This window comes from Petaurus breviceps, unplaced genomic scaffold, assembly GCF_028583685.1.
Source record: "Petaurus breviceps papuanus isolate PSGF00001 unplaced genomic scaffold, PetGlider_PUasm1.0 90064, whole genome shotgun sequence".
NCBI lineage: Eukaryota > Metazoa > Chordata > Mammalia > Diprotodontia > Petauridae > Petaurus > Petaurus breviceps.
This window is the reverse complement of record NW_027187173.1, coordinates 277,503-296,881: the sequence shown is the minus strand read 5'-3', so window position 1 is coordinate 296,881 and position 19,379 is coordinate 277,503. Positions and strand designations below refer to the sequence as shown.

General features: G+C 38.0%; 1 protein-coding gene across 7 annotated transcripts in view; it reads left to right on the top strand.

The window, feature by feature from the left end:
* PHACTR2 (phosphatase and actin regulator 2) overlaps positions 1–19,379 on the top strand; it is a 175,978-nt gene that overhangs the window by 93,531 nt on the left and 63,068 nt on the right. For 5 of the 7 annotated variants that reach the window (XM_069107470.1, XM_069107469.1, XM_069107471.1 and 2 more), the window contains 2 exons: positions 4,612–4,845; positions 8,928–9,462. In XM_069107470.1, coding sequence (XP_068963571.1) covers positions 4,612–4,845; positions 8,928–9,462 — 769 coding nt within the window. The remainder of the gene's footprint in view (positions 1–4,611; positions 4,846–8,927; positions 9,463–19,379) is intronic. The other 2 variants (XM_069107474.1, XM_069107473.1) reach the window with 1 other exon arrangement.

Sequence of the window (19,379 nt, the reverse complement as noted above, 5' to 3'; positions counted from 1 at the left end):
CCCCAGGTTATCAACTATTTCACTCCAATGCCTGCTACTGCAGCCCTTGTTCCCCTTTGTGGGCTTCCAAATATATCTTCTGAAGATGAGGTGAAAAGGTCAAAAAAAAAAAGGCAGAAAATGGTATCTAGAGCTAAAGCTTTGAAAAAAAAAATCTACTTACTTTATAACCTCCTCTCAAAATAGGTTTTCCAAATCAAAGAGAGTAGTCTTTGACTATTCCTTATCCAAGTCTAAACTTTACCTTTAAAACATAGAGGAAGGGTCTGTGACTTTGTTGAAAATGAATCACTTCATTTTATCCTGATGTTATCAAGGATAGTTTTCTCAGTCCCTCTCAGATAATTTTAGGGATAGAATATGAGACTTTCAAAAACATTTTTAGTAATAAAGCATAGTAGAACACAGTTAAAGCAGTCTAAGGTAAACAGTTGATAGAATTCTCCCAATTGAAATGTGTAGCAGCTTATTATTTTTTTTAAGTCCAGTTGTCGTGTGCTAACAAACTGTTACACTTCAAATCCATCTGTGACTTGTCTGCTGAAAGATAATTTTCACATTCATGAAGCATTTCCTTCATTACATAACAATGTCATCTTTAAATGCTTACAGGGTTGTTGTGTGGTGTCAGTAGCCCAACTTCTTAAAAGAAAGCTTTTCCTTTATCTCAACATAATGGAAAGTTGCTGACAGCATTGTGTAAATTAGATTTCTGCTGCCTTGAGATTTGGAGGGAAAATCGTGCCTTCACTGCATAGGTAGATAGAAGGATGTTTGATTATTTCTTATACCTGTATTGTATAGTTCAGTCCATTTTGACCCTTAAAGAGACTGAGATTGCATCCTAAACTTGGTTAGTTTGTTCACAAAGAGCTAAAATTCTAAATGAATTGGTGAACTGTGAAAAAGAAAATGAGAGACACTCTTTTTACACTTTGACTAGTTAAAAAACAAACTCACCTCTAAATGATGTTAATTTGCTTCATGTTTTAGGACATCGGCACTATGCTTCCTTTTCAGCTTTAAGCAAGTATGATTTGTTTATCTGCTAATAGATGTATTAGATTCACTCAACTATGCTTTGTGCTTTTAAAGCCCTGGGTATAATGTATATTTACAATTCTTAGTAAATATCAGTTGAAATATTTAAAGCATCACTGTCAAGTGGGAAAAGAAATGGCATTCGTTGCATATAAAACTGGATGGATCGTGTTCACTCTCTTCTGGGGATGGATGTTCTAGTGCAGTGATACTCACTTGGAAGCTTTTAAACTACATGAAGCTCTTTCACATGGCCCTTGTAGCTCTCAAATATTTCTGATTTCCACATTAGAGTATTCTGTTAGGTCACAGAACTCTAGAGCATCAGTTCTTAAACTTTTTTTCTGGCATAGACTCATTTAGCAGTCTGGTGAAACTTTTGGACTCAAAATAATATTTTTAAATATATAACATAAAATACATAGGATTACAAGGAAAATCAATTATATTGAAATACAAGTATAAAAAAATATCAAATTTCTGGCCTGGAAAAGGGGAGGACTTGCCTTGCATATACATTGCTGACAAGTAGTAGTGATCATAGCTGTAAGTTGTGGGATCCTTTATACTTTATGTTAAAATGATGAAATTTCAGACAACCAGTTTATGTGACTAGATCTGTTGGAGTATAGAATAAGAAAATAAAATTCTAATTTATTTTTTTTCAGAAAGAAGATTGATTTTCCCCTTTAAGCTGGTAGACAGCAACTCTTTAGCTAATCAACAGTATTCTCTGGATACTCTAGTTTATTACATATCTTACCTCAGACTACTCTAACTGTTGATGAGATGTGCAAGAAACAAGAAGACTGGCCTTTCTTTTCTTTAAAAAAAGAAAACATTACACATGCAAAAATACTTAAGGACAGTGCCAGTGCCAGTATAAACATACAAGTGAATGCAGTATAAGCTGAGCTGATAACTGTGTAGTGACCCCCTGTAAAAGAGTAAAGTCACAGACTCCACTTCTGATGAGCCTATGGGGACTTTCAACATTGGCAAACCTAGGGTAGTTTGTTTACTTTTTTCCCAGTGGGGATTGTGATTCCCGGATGCTAAAGAGCAAGTGGTCTCCTTGTTCCCAAACTCCAAAGTCTACTTTCTTGAGGATATGACGTTAAAGAAATAGCTTCTGGCGAGGAACAGAGAGATCCCACGAGGAGAAAGATCAAGGCTTGAAATATGTGTTATAAAAGAGGATTTGCTTGACTCCAGTTCAGCGTTAAGCCTGTATGGCATTCAGCACCATCATTGTAATCAATAACAAAAGTTTGGTGAGCAGTTTTTACGACCTAAGCACCATGTGAGGTACTGCCTTTGGCCATCTCGATAGAGAGAGAGAGGTATTTGACACAGTCTCTATCTCTGATGAGGCAAGCATTTAAGTACCCCATATGTCCCATGTACTAGACTGGGTACAGGGGATACCATAGCAAAAATGAAGCATTTTCTCTCTTCAAGAAGCTTACTGAGGAAAAGCATGTATACAGAGAGGTAAATACAAATTATATACAAGATATGAATATATAAGGAATGGAGGGAAGGAATCCTAACAACTTCTTATCTAGTACAGGAAATAAGATACATACATAGAAAGAAAATAATACCAACTTACCCAATTCTTCCCATATAGGCAGTCCATGGAACAAGTGTTAGAATAGTTTAAAGGAAGGAATGATCACCATGAGCTGGTGTAGTTAGTGAAGGCTCAAGCCTAGCTTGGAAACATTAACTGAATGCCTGTGGTATCCACAGAACTTTAGTATGCTTCTGTGTGAATGGAGTGGGTGGATGGGGCAGGGGCCGCTGGTGCCAAAGAAAGGAAAAATCATAACTTCTGTTATTGAGATCCTTATCCTGGCTAAAGAACATGAGTCTATGCACCACATTCACCAACATATACTCTTTACACAGAGTTCTCTTTATTAAAAAATCATTTTTTGGTCTTAACGGTCATTGAAAGTCAGAGCCTGTAAAGGCATGGTGTCATAACAATATGTTTGTCTTTTATTAGATTTCATTGTTGAACTAAATCCTGTTCAGCCCTCTGGTTCAACTCTTGACGAGTTTTAGTATTATAAACAGCTAATGCTAAGGAAAAACCTAGTGAGTAACCCAAAAGCAGATTGAAGAATTCATTTTCAGGGACTTTACCAACACCAAAAGACTAATCTCCTTTTCATTTAGATTTCATTAATGAATTTCAGAGGTTGTTATTTTTAAATGTTGTCTTTTCTGTATGTGCATCTTGCCCTGCTGGCATCCCTAAATGGCTTTACTCTGCAAAACAATCAAGTTTGGAGTCCAAGCTCTTTGTTACTGTGTCTAAGGATTTTCCAAAAAAGTCTGAGGAGGTTATTCCGAAACTGCAGGGTGGGGTGGGGAGGGGAGGCCTGGAATGCCAGGAGGGGCACATGTGGAAGTCCTGCAAGTAAAGAGTTGTTTATTCTTAACTGCACAGTGCCAAATCTAATATGGAGTTTGGAGTCTGCCATTCCTAAGGGAGTTATTGATTTTTGTCACTTTTCTTTGTAATGGAGAGCACAGTGAAACTGAACACAAATCATTTTTAGGTACATCTGGCTGGCGTTCTCTCCAGCAGATGGAAATGCCTCAGAGGAAAGTCCTTGGTGGTACAAGCAAACGGCTTGTTGCAAGTCAAAGTGCAGCAATGTCACAAGCCATAACAAGAAGAGGGGTCATTGCTGCTGCTGCTTCTGTGGAGTGCTTATTCTAAATTCCCAACCTACAGTCCACCAAGTTCCTGCAGGGCTGTGACGTTATTGCAAATGATCCTCAAATCTATATGCACACCAAATGTAGTCATTTTTATTTCAGAGTTCCAGCAAAACATACTCCATACACAATGGGTTTTGTGTCCATGGTTCTGTATTATCACTGCTTTCTTTTTGTCTATTAGGAAAAATAAATACATTTTCAGGCCTTTTGGAATGAAATACAATCTTTTTGTCGTAGCCTTTTGCCATTACATTTTTTTTCCTCAACAAACATTAATAGTATAACTATTCTCATGTAGGAACCAGTGGAATATCTTGATAAAAGGAGAGGTCTTCATCCTGAAAACAGTTGGGGATCACTGGTCTGTAGTATACTTATCATACATCAAGATGTGCCATTAATTTTTATTGGGGAAGGGGTGACATTATTCAATAAAATTCAAAATAACTTGAACGTGAATGTGAAATACTCCTTGGGTGAATCACTACCACTTTGGGTGATACAGAGTTTAATTTAGACCTAATCTGGTCATAAAAAGTTCATATAAATCCTCACAATAACGTGATAAGAGGAATTTGGTAAGTAGATGACTTTCCTGCCACTCTTTTATCCAGAGAGAAATTGAAGTACCCAGGGAATGAACCATAGTTTTCTTTGTCTTCTTAAGTCTTTGCTTTTGTCTCATACATTGCCTGTTACAGAAATAAAATACTTCCTTCTGGCCCCCCAAAGCCAAATAACATCATCTAGCTGCCATCATCTGTCTTGTTCATTGTTTTTATGTGACCTGTGTCTGTATCAGTCGGCTTCTGTTCACTTTCTCATTTGTAGAAAACCCAGAAAACCACTCTGAAACACCGGCACACCTAGTTCCAGCTCCTCCTAAGCCCAAGCCTAAACCTAAACCTAAAAAAACAGCTGCACCTCCAAAGGGGGCCGCTGCTGTACAGGCGAGCCACAAGGGTGATGAAGCGCCACCCAGTAAAAAAGCCACCAAGCCTCCTGGTAAGCAGCCCCCCATCCCTCCACCCAAGCCGACAAGCCGAGGGGTGAGCCGAGAGGTTGGTGAGTACTGCCCCTTTTTTGGTGTCGATGGTGTACTTGCATGCCTGGCTCTCAGGAGGGTCTTGGGTGCTTGGCCCTGGGTCTGGCACTAATTGTCTTCTTTAAAAGTAGTGGACTGGTACATTTAAGCAAAATGACAGTGAATCCAACTTTTTTTTTTTTGCACAAAGCAAAAAATTAGTAATTTTCTTGAAATTGAAGGGGTCTTTGTTCTTCAGGCTAGGAGATGTAAACAAATATACTTGAAATTGCCTAACTACCAGTCCCTTACATTTAAATTCTGAGCTAGAAGGTATGTGGTTTGCTTGTCTTTTCTTTGAAAATATTTTCATTTCTTCCATGAAAACATGACCCCCACAGTGTAATCTTATTAATTTTACTGCCTCAAAATAATGAAATTTAAAATCCCATGATATACACAAGCCCTCTCCCTGCTGTTTTTTGAGTTCCATATAATTTAAATTCCCTTATTTAAAAGCATACGAGTCTATTGCTAATAGACTTACTTGATGTCTCCCCCCCCAATTTTTTTCTTCTATGTCCAGGGTATTATAGTAACTTTAAAGGGTATGTATACCATACCACTTTTCTTCCCATTGCCATTACTTAGGTTTTGGATATAAACTGTCATTTGGCCATAAGTTGCCTGTGAATATTTTAGTAGAGCATAATGAATTTCATGTACCCAGTGTTCAGCTTTCTTTGAAGTACTGATGTGCTTAATATAAGGTAAAGGCCACACCCTTCTTTTTAAAAAAAATTACATATATATGTCATTTAGCCCTTAGAGCAAATAACTGAGCTCTTTTTCCATGATAAATGAAAACACTCCATGTGCTACATCATACATTAAATTCCTTAAAGAAATTAGAAAGGGGTTTAACTAATTACTGGCTTTTTCCTTTGGAATAGTCAGGGGTGGTTTTTTCCCCATTTTTTATAAGTATGATGCCTAACCCCAATGCTTTAAATCCTTGCAAACTGCTTATACAAATGAATGATCCTTTTCTTTCTTTGTGTGGTTTTTGTTGATTTGCCCCTCCCTCACCCCCATGCTTTCTGTGTCTCCTTGTCTCTCTCCCTTCTGTATCCTCACACACTTCCCCACCCCCAGGTTCAATGGCTTGTCTCATTCTCTACTAATAAACTCTTAGGGGAAATGTCTTAATCTGGCTTGTTTGACAGGCTTTAGGAAGCATTGAATGCTTCGTGGAAGGCCTTCCTTCTGGGACCTTGAAGGTGTGAAGGTGCCCATATGGGTATTTGTGTATATTTCCCAGATTGACTTACTAATCCTGGTGGTGGTGGCAGTGTTTGAAGTAAGATGGGTGGGATGCCAAGAGGGCCTCAAACTCCATTTTCTTACTCTTTGAGATTAAAACAGTACACAGTCCCATCCCATTCTTTTACTACCTCTGCAAAGCTTACCTTGATCTCATCCCAGAAGTAAAGATTTCTTTAAAGAAATTCATTGCTATTAATATTGTGGGAGTCATGTTTAAACTACTTGACAAAAAAAATTGTTGTAGATTTTAAATTGGTAGGAATATACTAACTCTGACATTTACCTTTTCTCCCCCTGTTTCAAGTGGTCTGTGAATGTTTAGAAATCTCCCTGCAAAAGTTGGTGTTTCATGGAAGGGAAAAGACATTTACTTTCATGAAGTTTCTAGCCCAACTGATAAAGTATAGAGGTTTTGAGTTGTTAATACCTAACTTTAGAACTTGCTTTTAGTTTTAAAATGGCATTTCCACAAGGGAGTAAGTACTCCAGCCATTTGCACACTTGGTATTGAAAGTGACAGATGGTCCTTTAATGTGAAGAAGCACATGGTTATCCCAGGAGTGCTAACAGAGTAGTCATCTGAGTTTTATTGAAGTGAACCAAAGGGCCAACCCTGGGGAGTGTCCTCGACTTTTGAAATGTTATTGATGCAGGTTTATTTAAGGTTCTGCAGGTGTTTCATTTGCACCTTATTCAGTCTTTCTGACAAAATCATTTTACTTGGTGGAGAGGGTAATGGGTGTGACTCTCCAGAAAACTTTGTTCAACTCTAGCTTCTACTTTTCAGGCAGGTACAATTGTTATATTGTGTACCCAGCTTGGGGTATGAAGAAAGTGATGAGAATCACTCAATGTGACTTATTACTTTAATGTAGATCTTATGGTTTTCCACATTATCTGCTTTGCCATTAAGCACTGGAGGTACTATCCATTCTCTCTCAGCCGCCTTGCAAATGATGGAAGGCAAAAATCTCCCCTGGTTTTGTATTACTCTCAGAATTGTACAACTTTAGCAGCAGCTGTGGTGTTCCTGAGGGAAGAATGGGTTTCCTTTTTTTCCTTTGTGACTCTCTAGGGCTTATCTGGACCAATATGGCTCTCATATTTCATAGTAAGGAAAGTAAAACATTTGTTTCTATTTTTAATATGATCAATAACTAATATTTCACCTATCAGAAATATGTCATGATTAGAGCTGGACTGGGATGATCTTGTCTTTGTACCCCTTGAGAAGAAAGAGTTTTCTAAGCAGTGAATAATACAAAGATTTTATAAAGTCATGTTTTACCTATTTAAAAAATTATAGTAAAATGGAAACAGCTGAGTCAAAAAAATCAAAATAACCTTAATTTGTGATGCTTAGTGCTATTGCCTTTACAAATTTTTGGGGAAACACTTTGAAAATGCTAAAATATTATTTAAATAGAAGGTATTATTATTGTTGTCTACATAAATTATTGCTGTTAACTGTACATCAGCCTTATTTTGTCATGAAAGCAATCCCAATCTTTTTCAAAATAGGTGGAGGGGCTGTGAAGTGCATATCTGTTTGTGGTACAAATCTGAGAGTAACAAAACATCAGTAGTACATTCTGTAATCTAACTTTCTCAACAGTTTTCACCGGATTTCTCTTACCAAGATGTATGAATATCATGAAATTGTCTTAAAAGGGGTGGGTGGAAGAAAGGAAGGGGGGGTTGATTCTGTGATAATCTCCACAGTTTCCTGTAGTAAGAGTAATAGCATTTATATAGCACTTTAGTTTTGCTGAGCATTTTACAAAATCTTCACAACAACTCTGGGAGGTAGGTACTACTATTAGCCCCATTTTTACAGATGAGGAAACTGAGGCAAACAGAGGTTAAATGACTTCTCCAGGTAGTGTCTGAAGAAGGATTTGAATTCAAGTCTTCCTGACTTCCATTCCACCACTATATCCACTGTACCACCTAGCTGCCTTTACTAATTTAGAACAAGTAAGCTCCTAGTGATTACTGCAGAAAAAGGCTTACCTGTCAAGTCCCTCTGCATGGGGACAGAGTTCAGATAAGATACTTGCTAATAGTTTAGTGCTTATCCCAAGGAACAAATAAAATACAAGCATGTAAAATTGCAGCAGAAGAGATTCACTCAATTATTCATGGGAATAATTTACAGATTATAAGGATTTTAAGACAAATGTATTATGCAGGAACCAATGGAATTTTCTGTGTAGAATAAAAGAAAGCTATTGGGTGAAGGTCAGTTTTTCCAGGAATAGTTCAAACAAATCATTCTTGACCAGAGGCAGGAAAATAGAACATAGACAATCCTAATGTAATCCTAACCATTATTATTATATTATTATTAGTTAGTACTTTGGAAAAGAATAGTAATAAAAGCAACATTTTCTGTAAGGCATGAAAATGGAAGGAAGAGTCTGGTTGCTTCAGCCATCAAAGTGTTTGTAATTTATGTCATCAGGAACCAAGAAAGGAAAGATTTCTCCTTTTCATAGTTAGGGCATGACTTATTCAGATATGGCCATATGCTTTCATATATTCTCAATATGTGTCTCCTTGGCAAAGAAGTATTCTTGAGTGGGTACTAAAGGATAGGCTTTTGATCAGAATCATAGATACAGCTAACTTGTTGTACTGCCTTATGGTAGTATATTTGCTACCTACACTGGCTTTTTAAGTAGTTTTGCATCTTAAATGAATTTTTCCCAAACATGAGTGGGAATTACATTTCAGGCAATTTACTGGGAAGCTATCTTGAAGAAAAAGTTAATACCAAATTTCTTTCTTATTTTAGCTAGCTCCTCTCACTTGAAAAAAGCAACTGTGTCCAAGTCATCATCTTCACCATCAACTTCAACCACCTCATCTCGTTCCAAAGCTTCCAAGGAGCCAGCTTCCAGCAAAACAGCTGCAGCAGGGACTTCTCGCAGCAAGAAGAAAGCAGGCAAACAATCAACTGCCCGCCCACTTCCAGAGAGATCTGTTTCTGCCACATCCAACCTCAAGGGAGAGCCTTTAGAAACCAGAGTAGAATGTCTGAAGCCAGAGGAGCCTTCTCCCGTTTCAGAAGGGCAGAATACAGACCTACAGAATAAGTCTGTGGTTCCTCCTCCACCTGAAGCCCCACCTCCTCCTCCACCAGCTCCGCCTCTTCCTCTGGAAGACCAATGCATTAATGTGTCTGATATTCCGGCTGTCACCGTCAGCGATGGGGCCAATCTACCTGTCTCTGCCTTAGACTCAGGTCATCTTAAGACAGAAGAGTTGACAGACAGAACTGCTCTTCCTTCAGATACCAGCTTGGGTGTTAACAAAGAAAACACAAAATGGTAGGTTTGCAGCATGAACCTCAACATCTTTTGTACAACTCTGTGCTGAGAAACAACAAACCACTTCTGTTTGAATTGAATTGAATCCAAGAATTTAATCTAGTTAATGTCAGGAATCTATGAGATGTGTACACAAATGATGATAACATCAATTAAGGGTAGGGAGGCACAGAATGACTGTAACAGGTTATCACAGATATTATCATCATCATAAATTACAATAATAGCTAACATTTATATAGTGCTTACTATTACATTGTCCACATATTTACTGAGACATAATGGTTCATATACAGAGTGTTCTAAAAGTCTCAGTGTAATTTTAAGTTTTCAAAGCTTAAAACTGAATTAAAACTTTTGGAATGCTATATGTGCATATAAACACACATAAAAACACAGGATTTTAGAGTTGGAAAGGATTTTAGAAACCAGTTAGTTTAAACCCATCATCTTACAGATGAAGAAACTAAAGGCCAAACGTAAGACATGACTTGACAAAGGTCATAACTGTAGTGCTATATAATTATTAAGAATGTTAAATATTTTATATGTAAGCTCATTTTATCTTTAATCATATCTTCACTTATTCACACATAATACTAAGGACCTTATTTTACATATTTACATAAACTAAGGTTTAGTATATTTGTCATGGACCTGCTGACGTATGCACATACTCTGATGCTGTGGTCTGGGTCTATGCCTTACCCTAGGTATTCTCCTTTACCATTTGGAAGCTATTGGTGGCTCAGAACTGTGCCATTTAGATATCTCACATTTTAGAGAGTTTTTTTCATTACTAAACTAGAATTATTCCTTGGGGACTGGCACTAAGATTCAGAGCACACACAATCTAGCCACAAATGGCAGGATGCCTGACCCTATGTGACTCCTTGATTCTTTCCCTCTTCATTCTCTGGGAACTCTCCAAGGATCCATACTTGAAAACCTCCAAAAATTGCCGACCCCAAAACATAATAATACATACTGACTTTTTATTCTCGTAACTTGTATTTATGCAAATTAATCTCTAATAACTAATTCAGTGACATTAGTCATTCCACCTCCAAACACAGCAATAATTCTCAATCCAGAAAAATTCTTACTTAACCTCTATCCCCACCCCCTACCTAGCCAGAGGCCAGTTTTCTTAAGGGATACTGACCTAGGTCCCTTTCTAACCTTATGGGTGGAGATAAGTCACTATTGATGGTATCAAACTTTGCTTACGTCAATCACATGATGCTTACCTCTTCAGACCTAGGTGACCTACCCAAGGTTACATACCTAGCCAGAACTAAAAACTGTGTCTTCTCATCCAAAATCCACAATACTTCTTTTTCTTACCAAATTGATAGCCCCTTGGTAGAAAAAAAATCACTTAGGATGGGCTTAAAATAACAGACATAATTATAAAACAGTGAGAAATGCTGTCTTGGGATTAAAGAACTTTTTTAAAAAAGGTTTATCAATTGCAGGATAAACAATTATGGGATAATTAGAGGATTAAGAAAAACAAATGTTAAATTTCCAAAAGGAATAAATTCATGTGCATGTGTAGGACTGGAGGGAGTGGAACAGTGCAACTATACATAGGGAGTGACCTATTATGAGAAAATATAGCAGAAAATGATTTGGGTGTCAGAATGGTCCATTAGCTGAACATCCTTGAACTAAATAGCTTTGTTGAAAAACTGAATATGTGGTTAGACTGTGTAAAGAAGATTTAAGTGAAGTGTGGTAACAAAATATTCACCGTTTTTGCTGAGGTCTGAATAAAAACAGATGTATTTAAAGATTTTTGCTCCTATTAAAAATGGTGAGTAGATTTCATTTGGAAGCTATGAAATCACTTTCCTTAAATTCTTTGAAAACTAGGAAAAACATGTCAGTCAATTTGGAAAAAAAAAACCTTGCTGAATATTTGCTAAGTAAAATAGTGGGTGTTGGTGTGGCTAGGTGTCGCAGTAAATACAGCACCGGCTCTGGAATCAGGAGGACCTGAGTTCAAATCTAGCCTCAGACACTTAACATTAGCCGTATGACCTTGGGTAAGTCACTTAACCCCAATTGCCCTGCCTTCCCCCCTCCAAAAAAGAAAAAAAAAGTAATAGTGGGTGCTGTGGAAGCTGCTGAGAAGTATTATACCACCTTTGCCCACGTGGAACTCAATGTCTGTTTGGGAACATAGGATCTCTGCATATGCAAGATAACAATACAAAGTATTGATTCTATTTGGGATCATAGGATCTCTCCATATAAAAAGAACAATACAAAGTCGTGATCACTCAATGAACAATGATTTATTAAAGCATCCTTTAAGTGCTGGGGATATACAGACAAAAATGAAATGATCCCGACTTTCAAGGAGTTTATATTCTAATGGAGGAAATGAAATGTACATAGAAAATGTGTGGGCAAAATATATGCAAGAGGAATGTCTGTGTGGGGCTGATTAGTGCAAATGTAGGAGTTCAGATGAGGGAGGAGAAGTAGGGGCTGTAAGGATCAGAGAAGAATTTGAGATTGGAAGTAGAAAGTGAACAAGAAGTAAGATAAGTAGATAAGCGGGGAGGAGCATTTCCAGTAGCTGAAGAAGCCTGAGCAAAGGTACAAAGCCAAGACTCCAGGCAGAGAGCAGTGTGTGGGGAGTCAAGAAGCCATGGCAGCTATCTGGTCCTTGTTCTGCCCATTGGATAATCAGTCAGTCAGTGTCTTTGAGTTCTTATATATGAACTATTTCTTAACCCCTCTAGACCTCATTTTGCTCCTCTGTCAGGAAAAAAAAAAGTTTGCATTAGATCATTTATAAGGTTACTTCCAGTTTTAAAGTTGTGTGTTTCCAGCGGTCTCAATGAACTTGTAAGCCAGTCTTGTTGGAGCTGAGAATTTGAATTGAGTGTTATTGTTGTTGTTCAGTTGTGTCCAACTCTTCATGGCCCCATTTGGGGTTTTCTTGGTAAAGATACTGGAGTGGTTTGCCATTTCCTTCTCCAGCTTATTTTACAGATGAGGAAACTGAGGCAAATAGAGTTAAGTGACTTGTCCAGGATCACACAGCAAGTAAGTATCTGAGATTATATTTGAACTCATGAAGATGAATTTTCCTAGTTCCAAACCCTATACTCTATCTTCCAAGCTGCCCATCTAGAAATGTACAGGAGATAAAATGAAAAAGATAGAGCCAGAGTGGGGAGGGTCTTGGTCGAGTGGCAAGTTAAGGTATACATTCTGTATCCTGTATTTTTATGAATGATTTAGTAAGTGAGGAGACAGAATAGTAGATGAACCTAATTGAGATTTATCTTGTTTCCTTGAGTGGGAGGTGGCTAGAAAGGGTATATAGTATGGTACTCATTTATTTTTTATTTTATTTTATTCTCATTTTATTTATTTATTTTTTGGTACTTATTTATTTTTAATGAACTTCATGTTATAACCAAGACATTTTCACTGTTTAAAACCTTTTTGCTTTCCTATTTTTTCTCCCTTTCTGCTTGTCTGAAAATTGATTTCACAGGGGAATGGGATTTCAAATTGGAATGGACCTAAAGGTGATCCAGTACAACCATAGGAAACAGAATCATTGAGGTGCAGTGATTTTTCCAAAAAGCACATAGAAGGCAAACAACAAAGTTGTAAATTTAACCGTGGTCACCTGACTCCAAATTAGTTGCTCAATAAGAATTTATTATGTGTATACTATGTGCCAGGAACTGTGCTGAGCTCTGAGGATGGACAGAAAGACAAGACAGTCCCACCCCTTAAGGGACTTGCAATTTAATGGGATAGACAAAAAATAAATAAATACAAGCAAGCTATTTACAGAATCAATAGGAAATTAAGGAAGAGAAGACTTTAAAATGAAGAAGGATTGGGAAAGGTTTCCTGTAGAAGGTGAAATTTTAACTGGGACTTGAAGGAATCTAGGGAAGATAGAGATGAGGAAGGAGAACATTCCAGGGAAGAGGGACAACCAGAGAAAATTCCTAGAGCCAAGAAATGCCATGTCTTATTCGTGAAACAACATGGGAGCCATCCGATGTCACTGGACCAAAGAGTACATGTCAGAGAGTAAGGTGTGAGAAGAGGGCAGCTAGGTGGCACCGTGGATAGAGTGCTGGACCTGGAGACAGAAAGACTCATGTTCCTAAGTTCAAATATGGCCTCAGACACTTACTAGCTCTGACTATGGGTTACTTCAACCTGTTAGCCTCAGCTGTGTGGCCCTGGGCAGATCATTTAACCCTGTTTCCCTCAGTTTCTCATCTGAGAAGGAAATGACAAACCACTCTAGTTTCTTTGTCAAGAAAATCCCAATACGGCTAGGTGGTATACTGAATAGAGCACTGGCCCTCGAGTCAGGAGGACCTGAGTTCAAATCCAGCCTCAGACACTTAACACTTACTATGTGACCTTGGGCAAGTCACTTAACCCCAATTACCCTGCCTTCCCCCCTCCAAAAAGCAAAAAAAAATCCCCAAAATGGGGTCACAGAGTTACGTATGAATGAAAAAGCTGAACAAATGTGTAAAAAAACTGGAAAGATGGGGGGAGACTAGATTTTAAAGGATTTTGAATACCAAATAGGTGATTTTGCATTTGATCCCGGGGAATAGAAAGGCACCGGAGTTCATTGAGTGTGGGGATGACATGGTCACACTTGCACTTTAGAAAAATCAGTTGGGCAGCTGAATGGAGGATGTGCTGGAATGGGGAGAGACTTATGGCAGACCCACCAGCAGGCTGTCACAATAGTCCAGGTGTGAGGTGATGAGGACCTTCATCACTGTGACAGCAGCATCAGAAGAGAGAAGGGGATGCATTCGAGAAATGTTGCAAAGATGAAATCAACAGAACTTGGCAGTAAATTGGATATGGGGGGTGAGAGACAATGAGGAATCGAAGGTTATAGCTAAGTTGCAGGCCTGGGTGAATGGGAGGATAGTATTGCCCTCCACAATAATAGGGAAGTTTGGAAGCAGGGGAGGGCTTAGGGTGAAAGATAATGAATTCTGTTTCGGATTTGTTGAGTTTAAGATATCTACTCGATATCCAATTCAGGATATCTGAAAGGTAGCTGGGAGATTTAGGGCTGAATAAGTAGATTTGAGAATTATCAGCATAGAGATAATAATTAAATCCTCTGCTTTTTCCTCCACACTGGGGTGCTTTTGTTCTGTTTTATCCTAAGCAAATTATTTTGCTTTGAACTGGTCTAAAAAACAAGATATAGACAAGTCTTAGGTGTTTTGTTTTGTTTTGTTTTAAGCAATTAGGGTTAAGTAACTTGCTCAAGGTTACACAGCCAGTTATTTCTGGGTGTGGTGCTAAGTATCAGAGCCCGGATTCGATCCCAGGGCATCCTGAATCTGGGGCTGGTGCTCTTACTCACTTAGGGGCACCTGGCTTCCCCTAAGCAATTGGGGTTAAGTAACTTGCTCAAGGTTACACAGCCAGGTGTTTCTGGGTGGGTGCTAAGTGTCTGAGCCCGAATTCGATCCCAGATCATCTCGACTCTGGGGCTGGTGCTCTTACTCACTGTGCTACCTGGCCGGCCCAAGTCTTAGTTTTTCAGTTACCAATAATATAATTTCAGTTACCAATAATATAATTTGCCCATTATCCAGATTAGAGAGTGCTACTTTTCTCTTTCGTTTTTAACCTTTTGGGCACCTTCATTCAGAAGGTGCACAGGTGAAGAAGAAAGGGATAGAAATAAAGAATGAGTCATAATTTCATTGATATAGAGAAGTCATGGACAGGGAAACCACTTCTACCACTGCACAGCAGCACCTTTTCTATGATTTATATTTAGAGAATTGCCAGAGCACAGAGAAGTTAAGTGACTTGCCCAGGGTTACACAGCTAGTGTGTGGCAGAAGCACGACTGGAACCATGATCTCTCCCTGGTTCTAAAGGAAGCTCTTTATCCATTATACCACACTGCCTCTTTTCATTCTTCCATTATTCCTTCTTTCATCATTTTATTTTGTTATGTTTGGAATTTCTGACAAGACATTTGGAAAAATATATCAAAATTAAGGACTTCTGTTCTTATTTTTACTTAGAAGAAACACTAAAAATGAAAAGAAATTTTAATACCTGTGGGTTTCTTTCCCCTTTGCTTATTTTCTCTTTCATTAGTAGTAATTATGAGATTTTGTTGTTGTTCAGTCCTTTCAGTTATGTCTGACTTTGAGACCCCATTTAGGTTTTTCTTGGCAAAGATATTAGAGTGGTTTACCATTTCCTTCTCCAGCTCATTTTACAGATGAGGAAACTGAGGCACACAGGATTAAGTGACTTGCCCACGGTCATGCATCTAGTGTCTGAGGCTAATTTGAACTCAGGTCTTCCTGACTCCAGTGCCCTAGCCACTAAGCCACCTTGCTTTGGAAAAATACATCAAAATTGGGACTTGAGTTCTTATTTTTACCTATAAGGAAAACTAACAATGTAAAGGATTTTGTAATACCTGTGGGTTTCATTTATCTTTGCTGCTTTTCTCCTCCATTAGTATTGGTTATGGGATTAAATTTTACTAAAGCATATATTTAGCTGAATAAGAAAGGAAATATGATATAGTGCAAACATAGAGACTCCAAATAATTAAGACAGGGTTTGAAGTTTGAAAAATTAGACTGTGTACTTCTTACTTAAGCATACTTAAAAATAGCATCTTGACAGAGTTAACACATTATCAGAAGCACCTAATATTCCCTGTGGAGTTTATAGGATAATAGATTTTCAGCTCTCTTCCACTCTGAGAGAATCTGTCTCAGAGTCTGGATTCTTTGACTCTAAGAGTGTTTATATTTCTTGGGTTTCAAAGACTATGCACAAAGACATTTTATATTCTTATAGGTAATACTTAAGAAAGATGTACTACTAGGGGAGCAGAAGGCAAAAGGGATGACAGGATTGCTCTTCAGCTGAAATATTTGAAGGATTATTTCTCAAAGATGGTAGCCATCTGTTCTCTATCACCACTGAGGATGCAATTAGAATTGGGCTTAGCTGTGATATTAGAGATGTAGGGTCATGGTAACAAAGAATTCCCTGACTGTAAAGGTTCCTATAATAGAGTGCAAGATTTTAAAAATAAAATTGCTTCATTTCAAAGGTTTGGTTTAGATTTAGTCTTTGCAAAATGAATAGGAATGGAGTAGGTAACTTCTCAAGTTCCCTTCTAGTCATATGAACATTACTGTCAGATTTTGAAGCTCTGGGGTTGATCACTTCCAGGGTCTATATCATGGTCCAGATATGGATTTAGACTCTTTCTAAGCAAAACTGTATTTTGTCATGCTACCTTCATCAAGGCACCAGGAAGGGCCTGCCTAAAGGATTTAAATAGTGGTTTGACTTAGATTACTTGTTTAGGTGACAAAAGTGGAGAGGCCTTTTGTCCCCATTAGATTGCAAGTTCCTTGAGGGCCTCTTTTTGCATCCCCAGCTCTCAGCACAGTCCCTGGCATTGTTGTTGTTGAGTTGTTTTTGTCGTGTCCAACTCTTTGTGACCCTATTTTTGTTTTGTTTTGGTTTGGTTTTTTTGGCAAAGATACTAAAGTCGTTTGCCATTTCCTTCTCCAGTTCATTTTACAAATGAGGAACTGAGGCAAACAGGGTTAAGTGACTTGTCCAGGGTCACACAGCTAATAAGTGTCTGAGGCTGGATTTGAACTCAGGAAGATGAGTCTTCCTGACTCCAACCCCAATGCTTTATCCACTGTGCCACCTAGCTGCCTGGCATATAGCAAGTGTCCAATAAATGGTTATTGACTGATTAATTATATCAAATGGGCCTCCAATTGGAATAGAAATGTTAGCTGGCTTGACAGTGGATAAGTTGATTGTAACAGAAATACCAGTCCAGTTTATTTAATTAGTTACATGTCTTTAGGCAAGTCATTTAACTCCTCTGGACATCAGTTTCTTCATTTATAAAATGAGAACATTGGACTAAAGGATCCATAAGGTTTCTTCCAGCTCTAATACCGTGTTTCCCCGATAATAAGACCTATCCCAAAAATAAGCCCTCCCCTTACTGTGTAAGATTCCTCTAAAATAAGCCCTCCCCCGAAAATAAGCCCTATTGAATAAAGGTACATTTTTTTGTTCACATTTACCTGTTTATTAAAATTGCTGTCAATGTTCATTAAAATAAGCCCTCTGGTGTTTTTCTGTCAAAAAAAAAATAATAAGACAGTGTCTTATTATCGGGGAAACACAGTATGGTATTCTGAATTTGAGAGGCTAGTTGTGGAACCCTATGAATTCAGGTCTTAACAGTTCTGCAAATCTATTTGTCATGGTTTGCTGGCAAGCTCTTGTCTGGCTCATGTAACTGCCTTAATTCTGAGGTGATGATATTCAGGAATGGTAAATGTATTCCAGAAATATCTTAAAACATTGACTATTTTATGGGTTACTTGTAATTGTGAATTAAAAGCAATTTGTCCTTTCTGAAGCTTACTGATATTTTAGTTTCAACTGGTTCATCATAGTTTATAAGGCTTTGGGTTTATAGACCATAAGCAAGGCTATGATAACTATTAAATGTCCTCTAGTCTAGTAGAAAATCCAGATAGAGTTAGGAAGCTTTCCTACTTCTGTCAGTTTTGGCTTTGCCCTGGGCAAATCATTTAACTTCTTTGAGACTTGGCATTATCGTCTGTAAAAAGGAAACAATAATGCCTGCCTGCCTAGCTCTTAGAACTGAGGTTTATGGACAAGAATGTACTCCAGAATACTTTCAAAACCTTAAAGAACTGGATAAATTCTAAGAAGTTTTTTTTATTATTATTATTGTTCAGATTGGAATGATGAGAAAAAGACTGATACAATAAAGAGGTATGTGTTGAAGTAATGTGGTATATAGGGGAAGGAATACTGACTTTGGGGTCAAAGGACCTGACTGCTACTTAACACTGATGTGATCTAGGACAGATTCCATTTCTGTTTCCCCCTCTGTAAAAGGAGACAAATGGTTCAGATAATTGCTAAGATTTTTAAAGCTTTTACTGTATTTCCCTGTGAAATATTAAAATATAAAAATTTCCTTATCTGGTATTCTACCAGCAAAGGCATTCTGTTAATCAGCACATACTTCACTTTATTTGTGGCTTCAGCTGTGAACTTCAGTATAGCCAGTGTCCTTACGCAGGGGCATAGTGAATAGAGTAGGGAACTTGGACATAGGGAGATACAAGTTCAAATACTGACTCTGCTTCCTTGCTGGGTGACCTTGGATCAGTCTTTACCTGTCTGAATCTCAGTTTCCTCAACTGTAAAGTGAGGTAATTATACTTTGGATCATGGCAGCTAGGTGGTGCAGTGAATAGAGCACCCACCCAGGAGTCAGGAGGACCTGAGTTCAAATCCAGACTCAAGACACTTAACACACTAGCCTTGTGACCTTGGGCAAATCACTTAACCCCAGCTGTCCTGCCCTTGCCCCTGCAAAAAGCAAAAACAAAAAACAAAATACTTTGGATCAATATAGCACCTTACCTCCAAAGAGCTCATTTAATTGTCATAATGATCTTCTCATTTTCCATTAGATCCTAGTGAGGTAGGCAGGGAGACTTTTTACAAATACAGTGCCTCATCCTAGAAAGAGACAGGGCTGATGAAAAAGGTCAGAGTTAAAATCTTGTTCTGCTACTAAGAAACCTTAGCAAATTCCCTTATGTCTGAACCTCATTTCCCATATTTATAAAATAGAAATAATATTTCTACTGTCAACTTCAAGGAACACATTACATACATGTGAGTTTCCTTTGGGGGAAGCTAATACAACTGTCTGACCATCACTTTCCTCATCTATGAAATGATGAGATTCTATTAGGTGATGTCTAAAGACCCCTTTTCCCTGAACATTATATGAATTCTGTGGAATCTAAGGCATGGGG